General features: G+C 41.0%; 1 protein-coding gene across 13 annotated transcripts in view; it reads right to left on the bottom strand.

Moving 5' to 3' along the window:
- Positions 1–16,818, bottom strand: part of PTK2 (protein tyrosine kinase 2) — a 327,060-nt gene that overhangs the window by 114,055 nt on the left and 196,187 nt on the right. For all 13 annotated transcript variants that reach the window (XM_075920047.2, XM_089776148.1, XM_075920050.2 and 10 more), the window contains 2 exons: positions 11,999–12,116; positions 3,075–3,105 (listed from right to left, as the gene is read on the bottom strand). In XM_075920047.2, coding sequence (XP_075776162.1) covers positions 3,075–3,105; positions 11,999–12,116 — 149 coding nt within the window. The remainder of the gene's footprint in view (positions 1–3,074; positions 3,106–11,998; positions 12,117–16,818) is intronic.

The following is a 16,818-nucleotide window of genomic DNA, read 5'->3' as shown; positions in this document are numbered from 1 at the left end:
CTACTAACCATCAACAGTAAAAGAAACATTCTAGTCAGATGTTTCAGTAAATTATTATATTTTCTTTTGCAATGGAAGAACATACACTCTTCATTTATGAAACAGAACTGTGATCTGCGAAAGGAAAGCTTTTCATGATGCAAGATCTGTTGCCTAAAACTTATCAATATTTGACGCTAGAACCAGCTGCTACATACTAAGAGCATATATTGAATCTGTAATACAACAGCATGGAATGTGCAAAATTACTTTTTAACTCATTGTTACCAATAGAAGCTCTTCTAGAAAACTGTTATGTCATCACAGAAGGTTTAGCAGCTGAAAACACTTTCAATAAAAAACTAATGCATTTTAAAATTAATTACCTCCTACTTATCCCCAGATCTATTTTATGTAAAAATATTTTTATTCTAGCATCTCATGCATTAGTCCTTCTGAATAATCATATAGTGATTGATTTTTCCCTTGTCCTTGTCCTTTGTTGCAGTACACCTAATATTAGGCAACCTGCATCTTGTAAGAGGCCCTTCTGCTCTCCTGGAGTACATCTACACAGCAACATTATTTTGAAATAACTTAGTCCACATCTACACAGCAGGCAGTTATTTTGAAATAACTGTCAAAATATTGTCAAGCTGGAGGATTTCTTACTCCAACTCCTGTAACCCTCATTGTACAAGGAATAAGGGAAGTTGGAGGAAGAGCTCTCTACTTTGAAGTAAGTGCTGTGTAAATCTCCCAATTTCGAAATAAGCTATTTTGAAATAAGCTATGCAATTGATGCAGCTCAATTTGAGTAGCTTATTTTGAGGTGTAAGCCCTGTTGTATAGACACACCCATGTGGAACTCCAGTAGAATCAATGGGTCTTTGCCATGAAAACCTCCTAAGGATTAATTGCTGTGCTTCATTTTCATGTGAGACAACACATTCTCTTGTGGGAAAGAGATCACTTTGTTTTGCACATATGCTCAGCTTAATAAATTGCAACTAAAATGTACAGACAAGAGCTATTTTTTCTGAAGATATTACTTCATAGATAGTCTGGTTCAGAAGCATGTGCTTACATGCCATCATGACTGGGGATGCTTAGCAATTTTTTAAATTTCATAACTGACATGGCAAGCCCCTAAGTGCCAGGGATCTGAACTATCATGCCTAAAGGTACCAGAGCTCAGACCTGGCAGCCTAGAGAAAAATTAAAGCACTGCAGCATCATTGTAGTCACGTTGGTCCCAGAATATAAAAGAGACAAAGTGGGTGAGGTAATCTTTTATTGGACCAACTTTATTGGTTTCTAAAGCTTGTCTCATTAACAAAAATTGGTGCAATAAAAAAAAATGATAAATAGTATTTTTAACCTACAGCCTTCTTTAAAACTGGATTCAGGAGCTGATACCTGGTTCTGCTTGCAATGGTCTGTGCTGTGTCCTAACCTGAGACTGGGCTGGAGCGCTCCTGCCTGCGGGCCTAGGTGCTCCAGCTTAGCTGGAGCAGAGCCTGTGCTCAGATGGGCTGGAGAGGCACTCCTTGCCCCCCTTAATTGGTTAACTAGTTAAACATTATGTTTACCAGTTAACCAATGAAACAGGATTTCCCTAAACCAGAGCCCCTGCTCTTGCATGATGATGAACAGTGTAAGTTACTCTCAGGTTGTACAAAGCTCAATTTACTCTAAACTTAAACTGTTCTAACAGTGGATTTTGGTGCATAAGCTTTTCATGCTTAAGGCAAGCAGGCAGCTGACCAAAACAATTCACATGTTAGAGTGAATGGTTTAGGAATAACATTTAACAAGCATAAGTCTGGCAGGCAGTAATAGGGCTTTGCCCACTTGTTTTTCTTAACATTTTTTCTTGTCTTGTGTAAATTGTAATTCTCCAAAAACATCCTCACATGCAAAGATGGGCAACCAAATTCAGAATGAGACTGCAGACAGGCTTTGCAGTGGCCCTTCCCCTCTCATTTTGGCACATAAGTGGTTAAATTATTGCCAGCCTTGAGCCTGATGGCTAAAAATACCTGTGATCCTGATTTCTCACCTGGGAGAGAATGACCTAGTGAACAGAGAGGGTTTTGTCAGTACAGGTCAAGTACAGAGTACTTGAAGTTGCTACAGAGTTTCCTCCATGCTATAATCGGTGTGTTATTTGAAATGCAGCCCCAAAGATAAAACAAGCACACCTATCTCAAGTGGCATTGGAAACAGGAGATGTGAAACACTTGTCTGGCACTGGGTGGAAGGAAAGTGAATCTCAACATCACTTAGATATGAATTTATAGGCTTTGATGTCAGAATGCTCCACCATGTCTTGGACATAAGCATGGATACCTAGCACTGGCCAAAGATATTAACATCTATTTGTCTGACACATGGTGGCATTATCTACAGTTCCATAAATCATGGCTGGTTGGCTTTTTTGGGGTTGGTGGGGGGTGGGTATTGTAACAGGCTACAAAAGTAAGGTGCATTTGTATATAATTGATATTATTTATTATTTATATTATAATAATGCCTAGAGGATCCAGCTGAGGCTGAGCCCCATAGCGAAAGGTACTGTACGCATAAAAAGAGACAGTCCCAGCCCCAAAGAGATTACAATTTAAATGGATAAGATGACCAATGGTTGGAGAATGGAGACTTTACTTCTATTTCAAAGATGCAGAATTGAGACCATGAGAAATTAGGCTCCCAATTCAGCAAGGTAATCAAACACTTAACTACAAGAGAACTAAATGCTTAAATTAATGCACATCTTAGAATGCCTGATATCCTAAATCCCATTCTAGTGTTTGAAACCAAAGACTGCCCTTCCTCTTAGTCAAGTCTTATCCATAGTGATTAACATTTGTTCCTCAAATTTTAAACACTGTATGTTTCACATCACCTGTCACTTACTGAAGTTACATGGTCTCATATGACCACATATTATTCTCGTATTTGCCTAAAGCAACAATAAAAATGTAATACATATTTAAAAAACCTAGGGTGTCATCTACATGAATCTCATCAAAACTTGTTCGGACTCACAGATTACTCATGTTTTTTAAGGACAAATTACAGGCAAAACTTACTTTGGTATTGACGGTAAAGCCCTTTCACCTTCTGCATAAAGAGGAAAAAAACCCGAAGTTAATATTTTATTTACATGTTATTGATGAAATTCTCTGTACAATACTTTTATACACATAAAATCTTGTCTCACCATAAACAGCCACTCAGGAAAAATACCTACTGAATTGAGAGATCATTCTATATTCTCGTTACAGCAGCATTTCATAGAATACAGGTATTATATCCTGTTAAAAGGCTATAACAGAACTTCTGTTTGAACCTCATCCATATGGTTTTCAGCTTTTTCCACAGACCTTTAGCTTTTTTTTCATTATTCAGAACAGAATTTAACTCATCCAAATCACTGCAGAAAATGACAGTAATTCCTTTCTCTGTTAATATCATTTTTTTTAGATATGCTTACTGCACAAGAATACGTGAAGAAGCTATTCAAAACTAATCTGAACCATCCTAATTAGAACACAAGAGACCCTATATTAACCATTACATTAGCTAACACAGATTTTTTAAATATGATTTATTATTTGGCCTGTATAATAAAAGATAGCATGTATTCAATAGCTAAAGTTAAGTTAGAGTTTCAATTTTCAAACATACACCCAACCTCTCCAAAAAGAAAATGTTTTTCTAGAAAATAATTCTAATTTTAGTTAATAATATCACTGAAATGTTGGGCCTACACAAACTATTTTTTTTCTGACTGTGATGAGAAGTGTCTTTCATGCACATTATCTTGGCAGGAGGTTAGTAGGGAGGTTAAAAAGAACAAAACCAATTTGTGATGCATCACACAAAAGAAGGCAGAGAAGGAGATAACCAGTGATTCTTAAAACAAGTCTATAAACAGGAGTCACTTGGAATCCTGAGGAAGTGGCCCTGAGGGGAAAAGGAAGAGGAAAAGTACCACAGGTTTAGGAAACAAGAAGGATGTGGGAAATAGGCTACCTACTGCATATAAGAGACTCTGGATGAAGCAAATGCAAGCTTTGACCAGAAGAAAGGCAGCTCCAGTTTTCCTTCCAGGTTCCTTAGAATGGTATGGAGAAACACAGTGCACACAGATATATGTCCTCTAAAATGGCAGGATGGAATACTTTGTCTCCTTGGCCCTATACACAATTGTAGTATCTGTATTATGGCTTTGACTACAGTGTCACTACACCAATTCAGAGCTGTTTTCATGTGTATACAGAAAATTTTTTACATTATTTTGAATGTTTATAAACAGAAATATATCTGTAACTGACTCCAGGCACAGGTTAGTCAGACTAGAATGTGGAAGGAAACACACAGGGGCAGGAGTTTAGGAGGGGGGCACAGTGTGGGGTCAGTGGGCAAGACTGGATGTGAGGCCAATCTAGGAATCAGAGGTGGGGAGGGGGTTGTGGGGAAGGCAGCGTGTGGAGCAATGACAGAAATTGGGCAGAGCATGATGAGAATGTAGGGGATTGAAGGTGGCTTGAAGAAAGGTGCAAGGGAAAGCAGGTGAGAGACAGGGAAATGTAGAGATTCTCAGTCATGTTCAACTCAACATTTTATAGATCTTTAAACCTGTAAGCACTTACAATTTTCATTGTGGATAAAAACCCACCCTTTGCCCATCTTTTTCACTCTATCATGCTTCCCTTATTCATTTTTCTTCCAAACTGACAAGTCCCAGTCTCATTAACCTCTCCTCACATAGAAGCTATTCTATATGCCAAATAATTTTTGCTGCCCTCTTCTGTACCTTTTCAAATTCCAATATACAGTAAAACTCCATTAGTCCAGCATCCAATGCTCCGGGACTCCTGATGGTATGGCACCATCAGGAACCCGGAAGTGCTGGGGCAGCCGGACAGGCTTCCCCCATTCAGCTGCTGCTGAAACTGACCAGCAGCTGAATCGGGGAAGCTGGGAGCAGAGCAGCTGGGGTGCTGCTGGGTTGGTCTCGTAGCGCTGCCCCTCGGGGCTGCGGGACCAACCCGGCAGCACCCCAGCTGCTCTTGGGGACGCCTGGGGCAGAGCAGCTGGAGTGCTGCCGGGTTGGTCCCGCAGCGCCAAAGGACGGCGCTGCGGGACCAACCCCACAGTACCCCAGCTGCTCTGCCCCAAGCGTTGGGATTCAGCCTGCTGGTGAAACTGGCGCTGCTGGTCAGTTTCAGCAGCGGCTGAATCCCGTGGCCTGGGGCAAAGCAGCTGGGGTGCTGCGGGGTTGGTCCCGTAGCACCGCCCCTCGGAGCTGCGGGACCAACCCGGCAGCACCCCAGCTGCTCTGCCCCAGGGGTCCCCGAGTCAGCCACTGCTGAAACAGATCAGTGGCTGACTCCAGGAAGCCCCGGGCAGAGCAGCTCCGCCCCGGGCTTCCTGGAATCAGCCGCTGATCTGTTTCAGCAGCGGCTGAATCGGGGACCCCTGGGGCAGAGAAGCTGGGGTCCTGCCGGGTTGGTCCCGCAGCGCCATCCTTTGGCGCTGCAGGACCAACCCGGCAGCACCCCAGCTGCTCTATTGCAGACATCCCCGATTCAGCTGCTGCTGAAACTGACCAGCAGCGGCTGAATCAGGGACGCCTGGGGCAGAGCGGGACTATCGTAAGGGGGGGGGGGGCTATGAGAGGTCTGGGGTGGCATCCTCTCCCACCCCACTCCAGACCCCTCATAGCCCCCCTTTCTGATAGTCCGGCATATCTGATAATCCGGCACCCCCTGGGTCCTAAAGGTGCCGGATTATCGGAAGTTTACTGTATATCTTTCTTGAGACAGTGCAACCATATCTGTACACAGTATTCTTTCTATATGTGAACAAACCATGGATTTAGATAGAAGCAATATGATATTTTCTGTCTTAGTATCTATCCCATTCTTAATGATTCCCAACATTCTTTTAGCTTTTTTGACTGACACTGAACATTGAATAGACATTTTCAGAGAACTATCCACAATGACGCCAAGATCTCTTTTTAAGAGGTAACAGCTAATTTAGACCCTATAAAATTTTATATATATATAAAAATATAAAATCTGGAATTATGTTTTCCAAAGAATTATTGTGATACAAGATAAGCGCGTTACAAGCAGTCCCCGACTTACGCGGATCCGACTTATGTCGGATCCGCACTTACGAACGGGGCTTTTCTCGCCCCGGAGCTCGCGGGCGGCGGGACCGCCCAGAGCGCAGCGGTCACGCCACCACGTGCTCCGGGGGGAGAAAAGCTGCTCCGGGTCTCTCTGGTGTGCTGGGGGGGACAGCAGGGAGACAGGAGCAAAGCCGCAGAGGCGGGGGACCTCCCCGCCTCTGCGGCTTTGCTCCGGTCTCCCTGGTGTGCTGGGGGGGACTCCACCCCAGCACAGCAGGGAGCCAGGAGCAAAGCCACAGAGGCGGCGGAACCTCTGCGCCTCCGCGGCTTTGCTCGGGTCTCCCTGGTCTGCTGCGGGGGAGGGGGTGCAGCTAGTGCGCCCCCCCACAGCAGACCAGGTTTTTGTTGCGGGATGCCTGGGGTAGAGCAGCTGGGGTGCTGCCGGGTTGGTCCTGCAGGGACCTACCCAGCAGTGCCCCAGCTGTTCTGTCCCAGGAGTCCAGATTCAGCTGCTGTTGAAACTGATCAGCGGCTGATTCCAGGAAGCCGAGGGCAGCGGCTGAATCTGGAGCCAGTTCCGACTTACATACAAATTAAACTTAGGAACAAACCTATAGTCCCTATCTTGTACGTAACCTGGGGACTGCCTGTATAAGATATTTTACTATTCTGACCGTGGGATGAAAAAAATCAAATATAATTTGAAAATTAAACATTTCATATGAATGAATAATGAACACAATTATTTGAACAATTTTCCATCTTATTTAATTTTGTCTTGAAGTATTTAAGATTGATATTGATTTGATTATAATTTCTTCAGAAAGGATAAAAAGGAAATAATGTTTGAGTACAAAGATCTGTTATGCCTTTATATCAAAATCAATTACATGCTTCATTTATTCATATATTTCTCCATAGTGCTTCAGAAACAGTCTGAGTTTGTTAATGAATGCAAAATTGCCAAACTGATACAACAGCTCAAAAATTAAACAACAAGATTTAGCTTTCAGGAAAGGCACTGGACTACTGTAACCATTTAGTGCAGTACATCATGAAGATGCTAACAACTTCATTGTAGTCTTCAAGTCTCTATCAAAGTCATTAAATTGATACTTTTGTTGCGTAAATTATTAGGTTAGCCCATTTCACATGATTTAGTAAAATATTTAAGAAATTACAAGACAAAATTAGGACTTTAAATTTTCAGAGTAGTTAAAAAAACCCACTAATAGTACTCTCTCAATTAATACAAATTTACAGCAGCTCAATAATTTATGGATAGTGACAGTGTTAATATCTCAAAGACATGGCTTTTTTCAGTGATCCAAAGTGATAATTTGTAAGGACCCCTGCCATAATGAGCCACAAGGAAAAAACATTTGAATGAAACAAAAGACCTATTATATTTGGAGCCAGAGCTGCTACAAAGATTTTTTTCTGACATAGCTTATGTAATGAAAGCACATTTACAGAAAAGGCTCTTGGAATTCTGGATCTGGGTAGATGAGAGCTCTCACTGCTGAAAGTTTTAATCAACATTTGATGAGGCTGAATATTTCCATGAGATTAAAAAATCCAAACAAACCTCAAAGAAGAAAACATTTTAAAAAGCCCCAGATGATCTTAGATGACGTGAAAATGGCATAGGTCACTTTGAATCAATGAAGCCATGACTTTTTGAAGAAATTTTCCAAATATATAATCAATTAGAGGTATTATTCTCACGTTAACATATTGAGAACAAACTTACATATTGTAAGTGAAGTATAGTAAGGCATGTTGCTTTAAAAATATTCCCTTCTCTGAATTGTTCATTACTTATTTGTTTCAGCTATGGTATACTTATGACCAGTGCAAATCTCTATCACTCCTTCTAAAGTAATCTTAAACTACAGCAATTTGAGGAAGAAAAAAATGGTCTGAAAAAGATCTTTTCTTGCAGACGATAATAGCTAAGGTATTACTATACATGATGTTTGCTGGCAAATATACAGAAAGAACATTTCAATAAATCTGACAATGATCTGTCTGTATCATTCTAATTAGGGATGTTAAATTTAGATTAATTGGCTAATTGAATAGTCGATGCAATTTGCATTGACTATTTGATTAGCCGATAAGGGAATTTCCTCATGGGGCTCCTGATATATTTCTAAGGCAAAAGTGCTGCGGTAAGCACGGGGCCAGCGGGGGACTCAAGCAGTCCCCCGCTGGCATCATGCTCCCAGCAGTGTTTCAAATTGGCGGCGCTGCATGGAGCCCGGAGTCAGCGGGGGACTAACCCCAAGCTCCACGCAGTGCTGCTGCTTTGAAATGCCGTGAATAGTCTGGGGCCAGCCGGGTGGATCTGCCACTTTGAAACTCCATGTGCAGCCTGGGGCATTTTAAATCAACAGCACCGCGTGGAGCCCAGGATCAGCTGGAGACTCATCTGCTGACCCTAGGCTCCATACGGCGCTGCTGCTTTGAAGCACTCCCTCCTGTTTCTGATAGAAGCAGCAAGGGAGGGAAGTGACTAGTCGACTAGAGTGTCGACTATCCAACAAGCATTTGCTTATTGGATAATCGATTAGTCATTCACATCCCCAATTCTGATGTTTTAAAACCACTAAAGATCAAACTAAAAGCACCATTTTTCTCTTAGAAAATATATGGCTTTCAAACTAGCACTAAGCCTAAATTAAAAGCGGCGAGGAGTCCTGTGGCACCTTATAGACTAACTGAAGTGCATGCATCTGACGAAGTGGGTCTTTCCCCACGAAAGCTTATGCTCCAATACACTTCAGTTAGTCTATAATGTGCCACAGGACTCCTCGCCGCTTTTGCAGATTCAGACTAACCCGGCTACCCCTCTGATACTTGAAGCCTAAATTAGACTATTTTGTGCTAGCATGTCATCCAGTTTAATCTCAAATTTAACCCAATGGGACTGTCAGTATCTGGATGACAGACACCCAAGAAACACTCAAAGTGTTAATGGTGACTTAGTAGGTACCACTCTCTCTTCTCAGCTGGTACTAAACCAGCCCTGTATGTGAATGTGAAAAGCTGTTATGTTGTTGGAGGAATTGAGTTTCATTTCAACTTGGATAGTAGTTGCCACGAAGGATTCACCAAACTTTTTGCAAGTCTACTAATTTGTAAGGATGCTCACAGAAGAGACATTATCTCCAGTTTCGTGGCCATATTTCTTTCCAATAGCTATATTCTACTTACTGAAATGTTCCAGTAATTTCAATTTAGTACAGTTTTTTCCTTCACTTCCTGTTTTAAGCAATTCTGTTGCAACACCATATGTAATATTTGAGCCAGACATGGCTGCACTTCCACCATAGGTTATTATTTAACTTTTATGTTGCACCAGCACTAAAAGCCAACCACTGTAGGAAATGAAAATCAGTGCCCCAAAGAGGTTACAAATGAGAAGATGTAAAAAGTGGATGACACATACAAGTAGATTAGAATTGGGAGAGGGAAAAAAAAAGACAGGATAGAGGGTTAAAAAATAATAGGATGTGTCAATTCCTTGACAAGACTCAGACATTGCCTGGATGTGGCTCTAGAGTAGGGATGGGCAAAACTTTCTGGCCTGAAGGCCACATCTCAGTATGGAAATTGTATCGTATACCATGAATGCTCACAAAATTGGGGGTTGTTGGCTGAGGAGTTTAGGGTGCAAGAGGGGGCTTCAGGGTGGGGTCAGAGATAAAAGATATTGAGTGCTAGAGGGTACTCAGGGCTAGGGCAAGGGGTTGTGGCATGGGATGAGATCAGGTATGCAGGGTCTGGATGGCATTTACCTCAAAAAACTTCCCGAAACAGCAGCATGTCCACCTACACAGAGATGCAACCCGGAACAGCAGCTCCTACACAGAGATGCAACCACGTGGTTCTGTGGGCTGTCCTTGCAGCTCCTATTGTTCATCCAGGGGCCGTGTGCATAGCCCCGACTTCCCCCACACATAGAAGCTGGAGAAGGGATATGTTGCTGCTTCTGGGAGCAGCGCAGAACAGGAAAAGGCTCCAACACTGCACTCCAGTGGAAGCTTGAGGGCTGGATTAAAAGATCTGATGGAACTGGATGTGGCCCGTGGGCCATAGTTTGCCCACCCCTGTTTTAGAGACAGGGTGATGTTAAAGAGGACACCCAGATCAAGGATCTACGTAACTGAAAGTCTGGTGTTAATGTGGAGAAATTGGGGTGAGGTTAAGTCTTGGGCAAGGGAAAGATGAAAAGTTCAGTTCTGGTCAGACTGATTTAAAGATGACATATGGACATTTGAAATAACTGTTGCAGGATCTGGAAAGGAAAATTTCTGGGAGGTGGAAAGAAATCTGAAATTGTGGTGGTGGCGGGGGAGAAAAAGTGTGAACCCTGCTTGGGAAGGTTGGAGGAGGAGAAAAATAGAATCAGCGATGGTCAAAATTGTCTTTGATATGGGTGGTGGATGTGGAACTTATACTTTTGGGGAGGGGAGAAAATGGAAACCTATTCTGTTGCTGGAAGAGACGCAAACGGAATTTAGGGATTCAAAAGAAAGCAGGTCTTTGTGTTGCGGTGAAGGCCAACTGCACATGAAGTCAGAATATACAAAGCAGAAACATTCACCATTCAGAATAAAGTTTTCAATGCACACGAATAAGTTATATTAAATCTGCATAATTGCAATAAGTAGTTGCTTAATAGGCACTTCTCTCAAGACAGAACGATTAAATGCTTTTCCTTTAGGCACTAGAAGGGAAGAGTGTATGGAGCTTTCCTAATCACACACAAGTAGGATAATTCTACATAGGCCACTGAAGGACCTAGATTGTCTCAACACAGTCCTATCTCATTTGAATAGCAATGGATAGAAAAACAGTTGCAAAAAAGAAGCTGAAAAGGGAAACTGCAAGTTCTAGAACCATATTTTAGTAACAAAACACAGGAAAGTATGTAGTTTGATCATCTTGACAGAATCCAAGCTTATCTAACAGACAAGATAACAAAATTGTTTAGGCAGAAGGAAGGGTTTAAGCAGACTAATTCACTAATAAGGATACCAACAAGGTCAAGTGCATCTCATATTTGTAAATCTACCCAGTATATTTACTCAGAAGTAAGTAAATAAATAGAGCAAAAGTCTCCTTTATTGAATCCTTAAGGGACTTTCCCAGGATTTTTTATAATTCACACTTTCTTAAAATAATCAAATTTCTGTCAAGGGAAATGACTAAAATTTTAACTTGAAGCACGCTGAGATAGCCATATGCTTCCCTCGAATGCAGCTGTCACTGCTTACAGTCCCCTGGCCCTCACTTAGTATTAAAACAACTGATAAAATTTGGTATCAAAATACCATAGAACACTTGCTTTGTTTTAGCCATATTTTGGGAGAAAGACTTACGATACAACAAGACTAAAAAAGGAAAATGAAGCAGTTTATCAGTATTTGGGAAGAAGAGAATTTTTATTTTCACCATATAATGTGTCAGAAACCTATTCTCATTGGCCTACTTGGATTTTCATTTGGATGTTAACTCAAGAATCAGATTTCAAGAAATAGTTTCTCATTTGATGTGCATTTAATTACAATTCATTTTCTACCTTTTACAGTTACCTTTATAACAATGTAAAATAATGACTGGTGAAAACCTATCTAAATTATCCATCGTTAAGTGACCTTTTAGATGAAGATTTCTATTAATAGTTTTTTTTAAAAAAAACCCAAATCTCCCATATTTCCTGATACAATCTGAGTAGGTCCCAACCCTCTTGAGTAAAACTTTATTACTATCTTTCATGTTCAGTTTAATTTTCAAATAGTATATTACAAATTGGACTATCACAAAGTAAATTCTTTCCAGAATGAAGTAATATCTTACCTTTCTGAGGCCTGATAATAAAGGACTGCGTGGCTCCGTTCACCAGTCTGCAATATCCATCTATTAGGTCAGCCATATTCTCTGCAATGGTTAAGGATGGTGCTGTCACTGTCAGAGGCTAAGAAAAAAAAACACACAAAAAAAACAAGGCACCAACAAAAGAGGCATTATTTTGGTCGCAAACGCTAAGCAGAACAGCTGTGCCATTGCATCAGAGATTTGTACATACTTGAAAACATTAAACAAAAAACAAGGGAAAAAGTTAAATTAAATATATCAGATTATTATTAGCAATTATTTGTACTCTGGTAGCACCCAAAATATACTAAGTGCCATCTGCATCCCAAGGAACACATGGTAATAGTACATGTATTAAAATACTTTTTCAGAGGAATATTAGTTCAAATCAGTACCACTGAAGAATAAGCTTTGTAGGTGCAGAGCATTAAAAACATTTTCATAAATGGAAAATTAATCCGGTCTTGTTTAAGTGGTTTTACAGGCTAGTCTCTAGTGCTCAACTGTCCACATCAAAGCATCAACATCAAAGTCATAAAACTGACATACTTTTCCTCTGCCACCGTGTGTAGGAATGGCATCCCTAGCCTCTGTTTGTCAGAGGCTAGAAATGGATGACAGGAAAGGGATCATTTGATGATTCCCTGTTCTGTTCATTCCCTCTGGGGCAGCTGGCAGAAGACAGGATACTGGGCTAGATGGACCTTTGGTCTGAGCCAGTATGGCCGTTCCTATGTTCTCGTACCTTGCTTACAACATGCCTCTAATGCATCTCAGAATCACGTTTGCTTTTTTTGCAACAGTGTCACACTGTTAACTCATATTTAACTTGTGGTCCACTATGACCACTAGTTCCCTTTCCGCAGTACTTCATCCTAGACAGTCACTTCCTATTCCGTATGTGTGAAACAGATTGTTCCTTCCTAAGTGGAGTACTTTGCATTTGTCCTTATTAAACTTCATCCTATTTACCTCAGACCATTTCTCTAGTTTGTCCAGATCATTTTGAATTATGACCCTATCCTCCAAAGCACTTGTAACCTCTCCCAGCTTTATATCATCTGCAAACTTAATAAGTGTACTCTCTATGCCATCACCTAAATTGTTGATGAAGATAATGAACAGAACAGCTCCCAAAACATACCCTAGCGGAACCCCACTTGTTATGCCATTCCTGCATGATTGTGAACTGTCAATGAGTACTCTCTGAGAATGGTTATCCAGCCATTATAGTAGCCCCATCTAAGTTGTATTTGCCTAGTTTATTGATAAGAAGGTCATGTGAGACCATGTCAAATGCTTTACTAAAGTCTAGGTATACCACATCCACTGCTTCTCCCTTATCCTTAAGACTTGCTATCCTATCAGAGAAAGCTATCAGATTGGTTTGATATCATGATTTGTTCTTTACAAATCCATACTGGCTGTTACCTATATCATCTTCTTATCTTCCAGATGTATGCAGATGGAATTCCCTAATAAATTCCTCCATTATCTTCCCTGGCACAGAAGTCAAACTGACTGGTCTATAGTTTCATGGGTTGTTCTTATTTCCCTTTTTATAGATGGGCACTATATTGGCCCTTTTCCAGTCTTCTGGTATCTCTCCCGACTTCCATGACTTTTCAAAGATGATTGATAAAAGCTCAGATACCTCCTCTATCAGCTCCTTGAGTATTCTAGGATGCATTTCATTAGGCCCTGATGACTCGAAGACATCTAACTTTTCTAAGTAATTTTTAACTTTTTTTAATTTCAACTTCTAAACCTACCCCTCTCCAATGCCATTTGCTATGTTAGGCATCCCTTCACGATCAGACTTATTGGTGAAAACTGAAACCTTTGTAATTTGACCTAGTTTCCACTTTTTATACTACTCCTTTTTGATTGTTAAGAGTATGTAAGATCTCCCGGTTAAGCCAAGGTGGTCTTTTGCCATACTTTCTATCTTACCTATGCTGTGGAATAATTTGCTTTCGGGCTTTTAATAATGTCCCCTTGAAAAACTGCCAACTCTCTTCAGTTGTTTTTCCTCTTAGATTTGGCTTCCCATAGGACCTTACTTACCAGCTCTCTGAGTTTACTAAAATTTGCCTTCTTGAAATCCATTGTCTCTATTTTGCTGTTCTCCCTTCTACCATTCCTTAGAATCACGAACGCTATGATTTCAAGATCACTTTCACCTAAGATGCCTTCCGCTTTCAGATTTTCAACCAGTCCCTACCTATTTGTTAAAATCAAATCTAGAACAGCTTCCCCCCAGTAGCTTTCTCAACCTTCTGAAATAAAAAAATCGTCTCCAATGCAGTCCAAGAACCTGTGCCCTGCTGTGTTAAACTATCCTGACATATGTTGGGAAACTAAGTCCCCCAACACCACCAAATCCTATGCTTTGGATGATTTTGTGAGTTTTTAAAAAAACCTCATCCACCTCTTCTCCCTGGGTAGGAGGTCTGTAGTAGGGATGTTAAAGACTAGTCGACTATCCAATAAGCACTTGCTTATTGGATAGTCTTTTGACTAGTTGATTCCCTCCCTTTGCTGCCTCTATTATATAGAGGCAGCAAGAGGGGAGAGGGGAAGGGGTATGGAGTTCGGACTAAGGGACATTTAAAAATGTCAGCGCCTGGGAAGATGCAAATGAAGCCCAGGATATTTAAATCCCGGGCTTCATTTGCAACTTTGAATGCCTGCATTAGCCTCCCTAGTTCAAACTAGGGGGCTAGTGTAGACATACCCTTAGTTGTTTACACCCAATTTACTCCCTAAGTTGAACTGCTTGTTACTTTGGTCCAGGCTGCCCATACACGGCTTCATCAATCACAGAAGCAAGGGGTAGGCTGAGTCACCAAGGATCGCTATTGACATTTCCATCTCTCCAATTCTAGTTTTTAATTAGAAAAAAGTTCCAGCTTGTAGCTATCTGCAGAGTCAGGAGTTCCTAAAGATACGTGCGGCATGCGCCTTTCCCGACCATTTCACACTGATGTCGATGAAAAGTCCCTTGTGATCCACCAGCGCTGCAGCACCATCGAGAAGTACCCTTTGTGGTTTATGTACTCCTTGGTAAAGTGGTCAGGTGCTAAGATGAGGATGTGCGTTCCATCTATTGTCCCACCAGTTAGGGAACCCCATCACAGCACAGCCCTGCACTGTGGCATCCACATTCCCCAAAGTCAATACCCTCCGTAGCAGAATGGGAGTGATTGCTTTGGCTACTTGTATAACAGCAGCCCCCACTGTAGATTTCCCTACTCTGAATTGACTCCCAAATGACAGGTAGCTGTCTAGTGTTGTAAGCTTCCACAGGGCAACTGCCACATGCTTCTCCACGGTCGATCATAATTATTGTAATAATCCGATCACTCTTCCTATTAACTCACCCTCTCCCTCAAAGACCCAAGAAAAAATAGGAGTTTTGCAGAATCCCTGGAAAGTAGTAAGTGCAGCTGATATTTAATTTAAATAATTTATCTGCATTATGTAATGCTTAGAGACTCCAACAAAGATTGGGTCCCCACAATGAAATGAACTGTAAAATCACACTGTCCTAAGAGCTTACGATCTAAATAGACAAGCTAAAGGATAAGAGGGAAAAAGTACAAAAGGTGAATTAACTTGTCCAGGTCATCAATGACAGAGACAGGAAGAGAGCCATTAGACCATAGTAACCTCCAGCTCCCATAGATATGGATCATCGTCCTCATTCAGTATTCTGACCACATCTCACACCTGTCTTTAAATTCTTCTGTTAGACCCCTCTTCTCCATTACAACAAATTCAAGCTTCTTGCCCTGCATTACTTTCTTCCAGACTACCTGACTTAGTCTCTTTATTATACTGCCTGCCTGATCCTGCTCTCCACCAATTCTACCAGCCTCTATGCTCTGTTTGTATGTTTCTTCCACAGTGGTCTCTGGCCTCTATCATGCCCTCTCTGAACAAGTTCACCAAGCCACCTGTTATCCCCTCTTTCAAATTCTTTGTTGAGGCCCACTTCAATTGCACTGCCTTCAAAAAACAGAGTAAACCAAAATACTTTGTTTTATTTCACATAGAATCATAGAATAATAGGACTGGAAGGGACCTCGAGAGGTCATCGAGTCCAGCCCCCCGCCCTCAAGGCAGGATCAAGCTCCGTCTACACCATCCCTGACAGATGTCTATCTAACCTGTTCTTAAATATCTCCAGAGAGGGAGATTCCACCACCTCCCTTGGCAATTTATTCCAATATTTGACCATCCTGACAGTTAGGAATTTTTTCCTAATGTCCAGTCTAAACCTCCCCTGCTGCACTTTAAGCCCATTACTCCTTGTCCTGTCCTCAGAAACCAAGAGGAACAAATTTTCGCCTTATTTACATACTTTACAAATTGTTAATATAAAAAATCCCTACCCTATAACTTTTAATTCAGAATTATTATAAATTCTTGTCATGAATTTGGTACTCTGAACAAGCCATTGTTAGGATTATTTTTCCCTCTACAGAGCATGAAATACTCTCTCTGAGTTTTGGTTAATGCTGACAATAGAATTTTATACTATTTGCTCTAATTTGAATATTCTAACATTAACAGGTAATAAAAATTTCTGAGACTCAGGTTAGGTGATAATTTAAGGGGGAAAATGGAATAAATTAGCAATAAACAAATGTATTCTGTTTTATTATGATTAAATTGCAAGAGAGACTTACAAAGTGTCAATACACACAGAATAAATTCCTCAAGCTCCATTACTGATATTAGCATACACACACACACAACCCAATGTAACTGTTGGAAAGAATTTCAATGTAATTTTC

Source organism: Pelodiscus sinensis, chromosome 2 (genome assembly GCF_052426305.1).
Source record: "Pelodiscus sinensis isolate ZL-2025 chromosome 2, ASM5242630v1, whole genome shotgun sequence".
NCBI classification, from domain to species: Eukaryota; Metazoa; Chordata; order Testudines; family Trionychidae; genus Pelodiscus; species Pelodiscus sinensis.
This window is presented reverse-complemented; position numbering and strand designations above follow the sequence as displayed.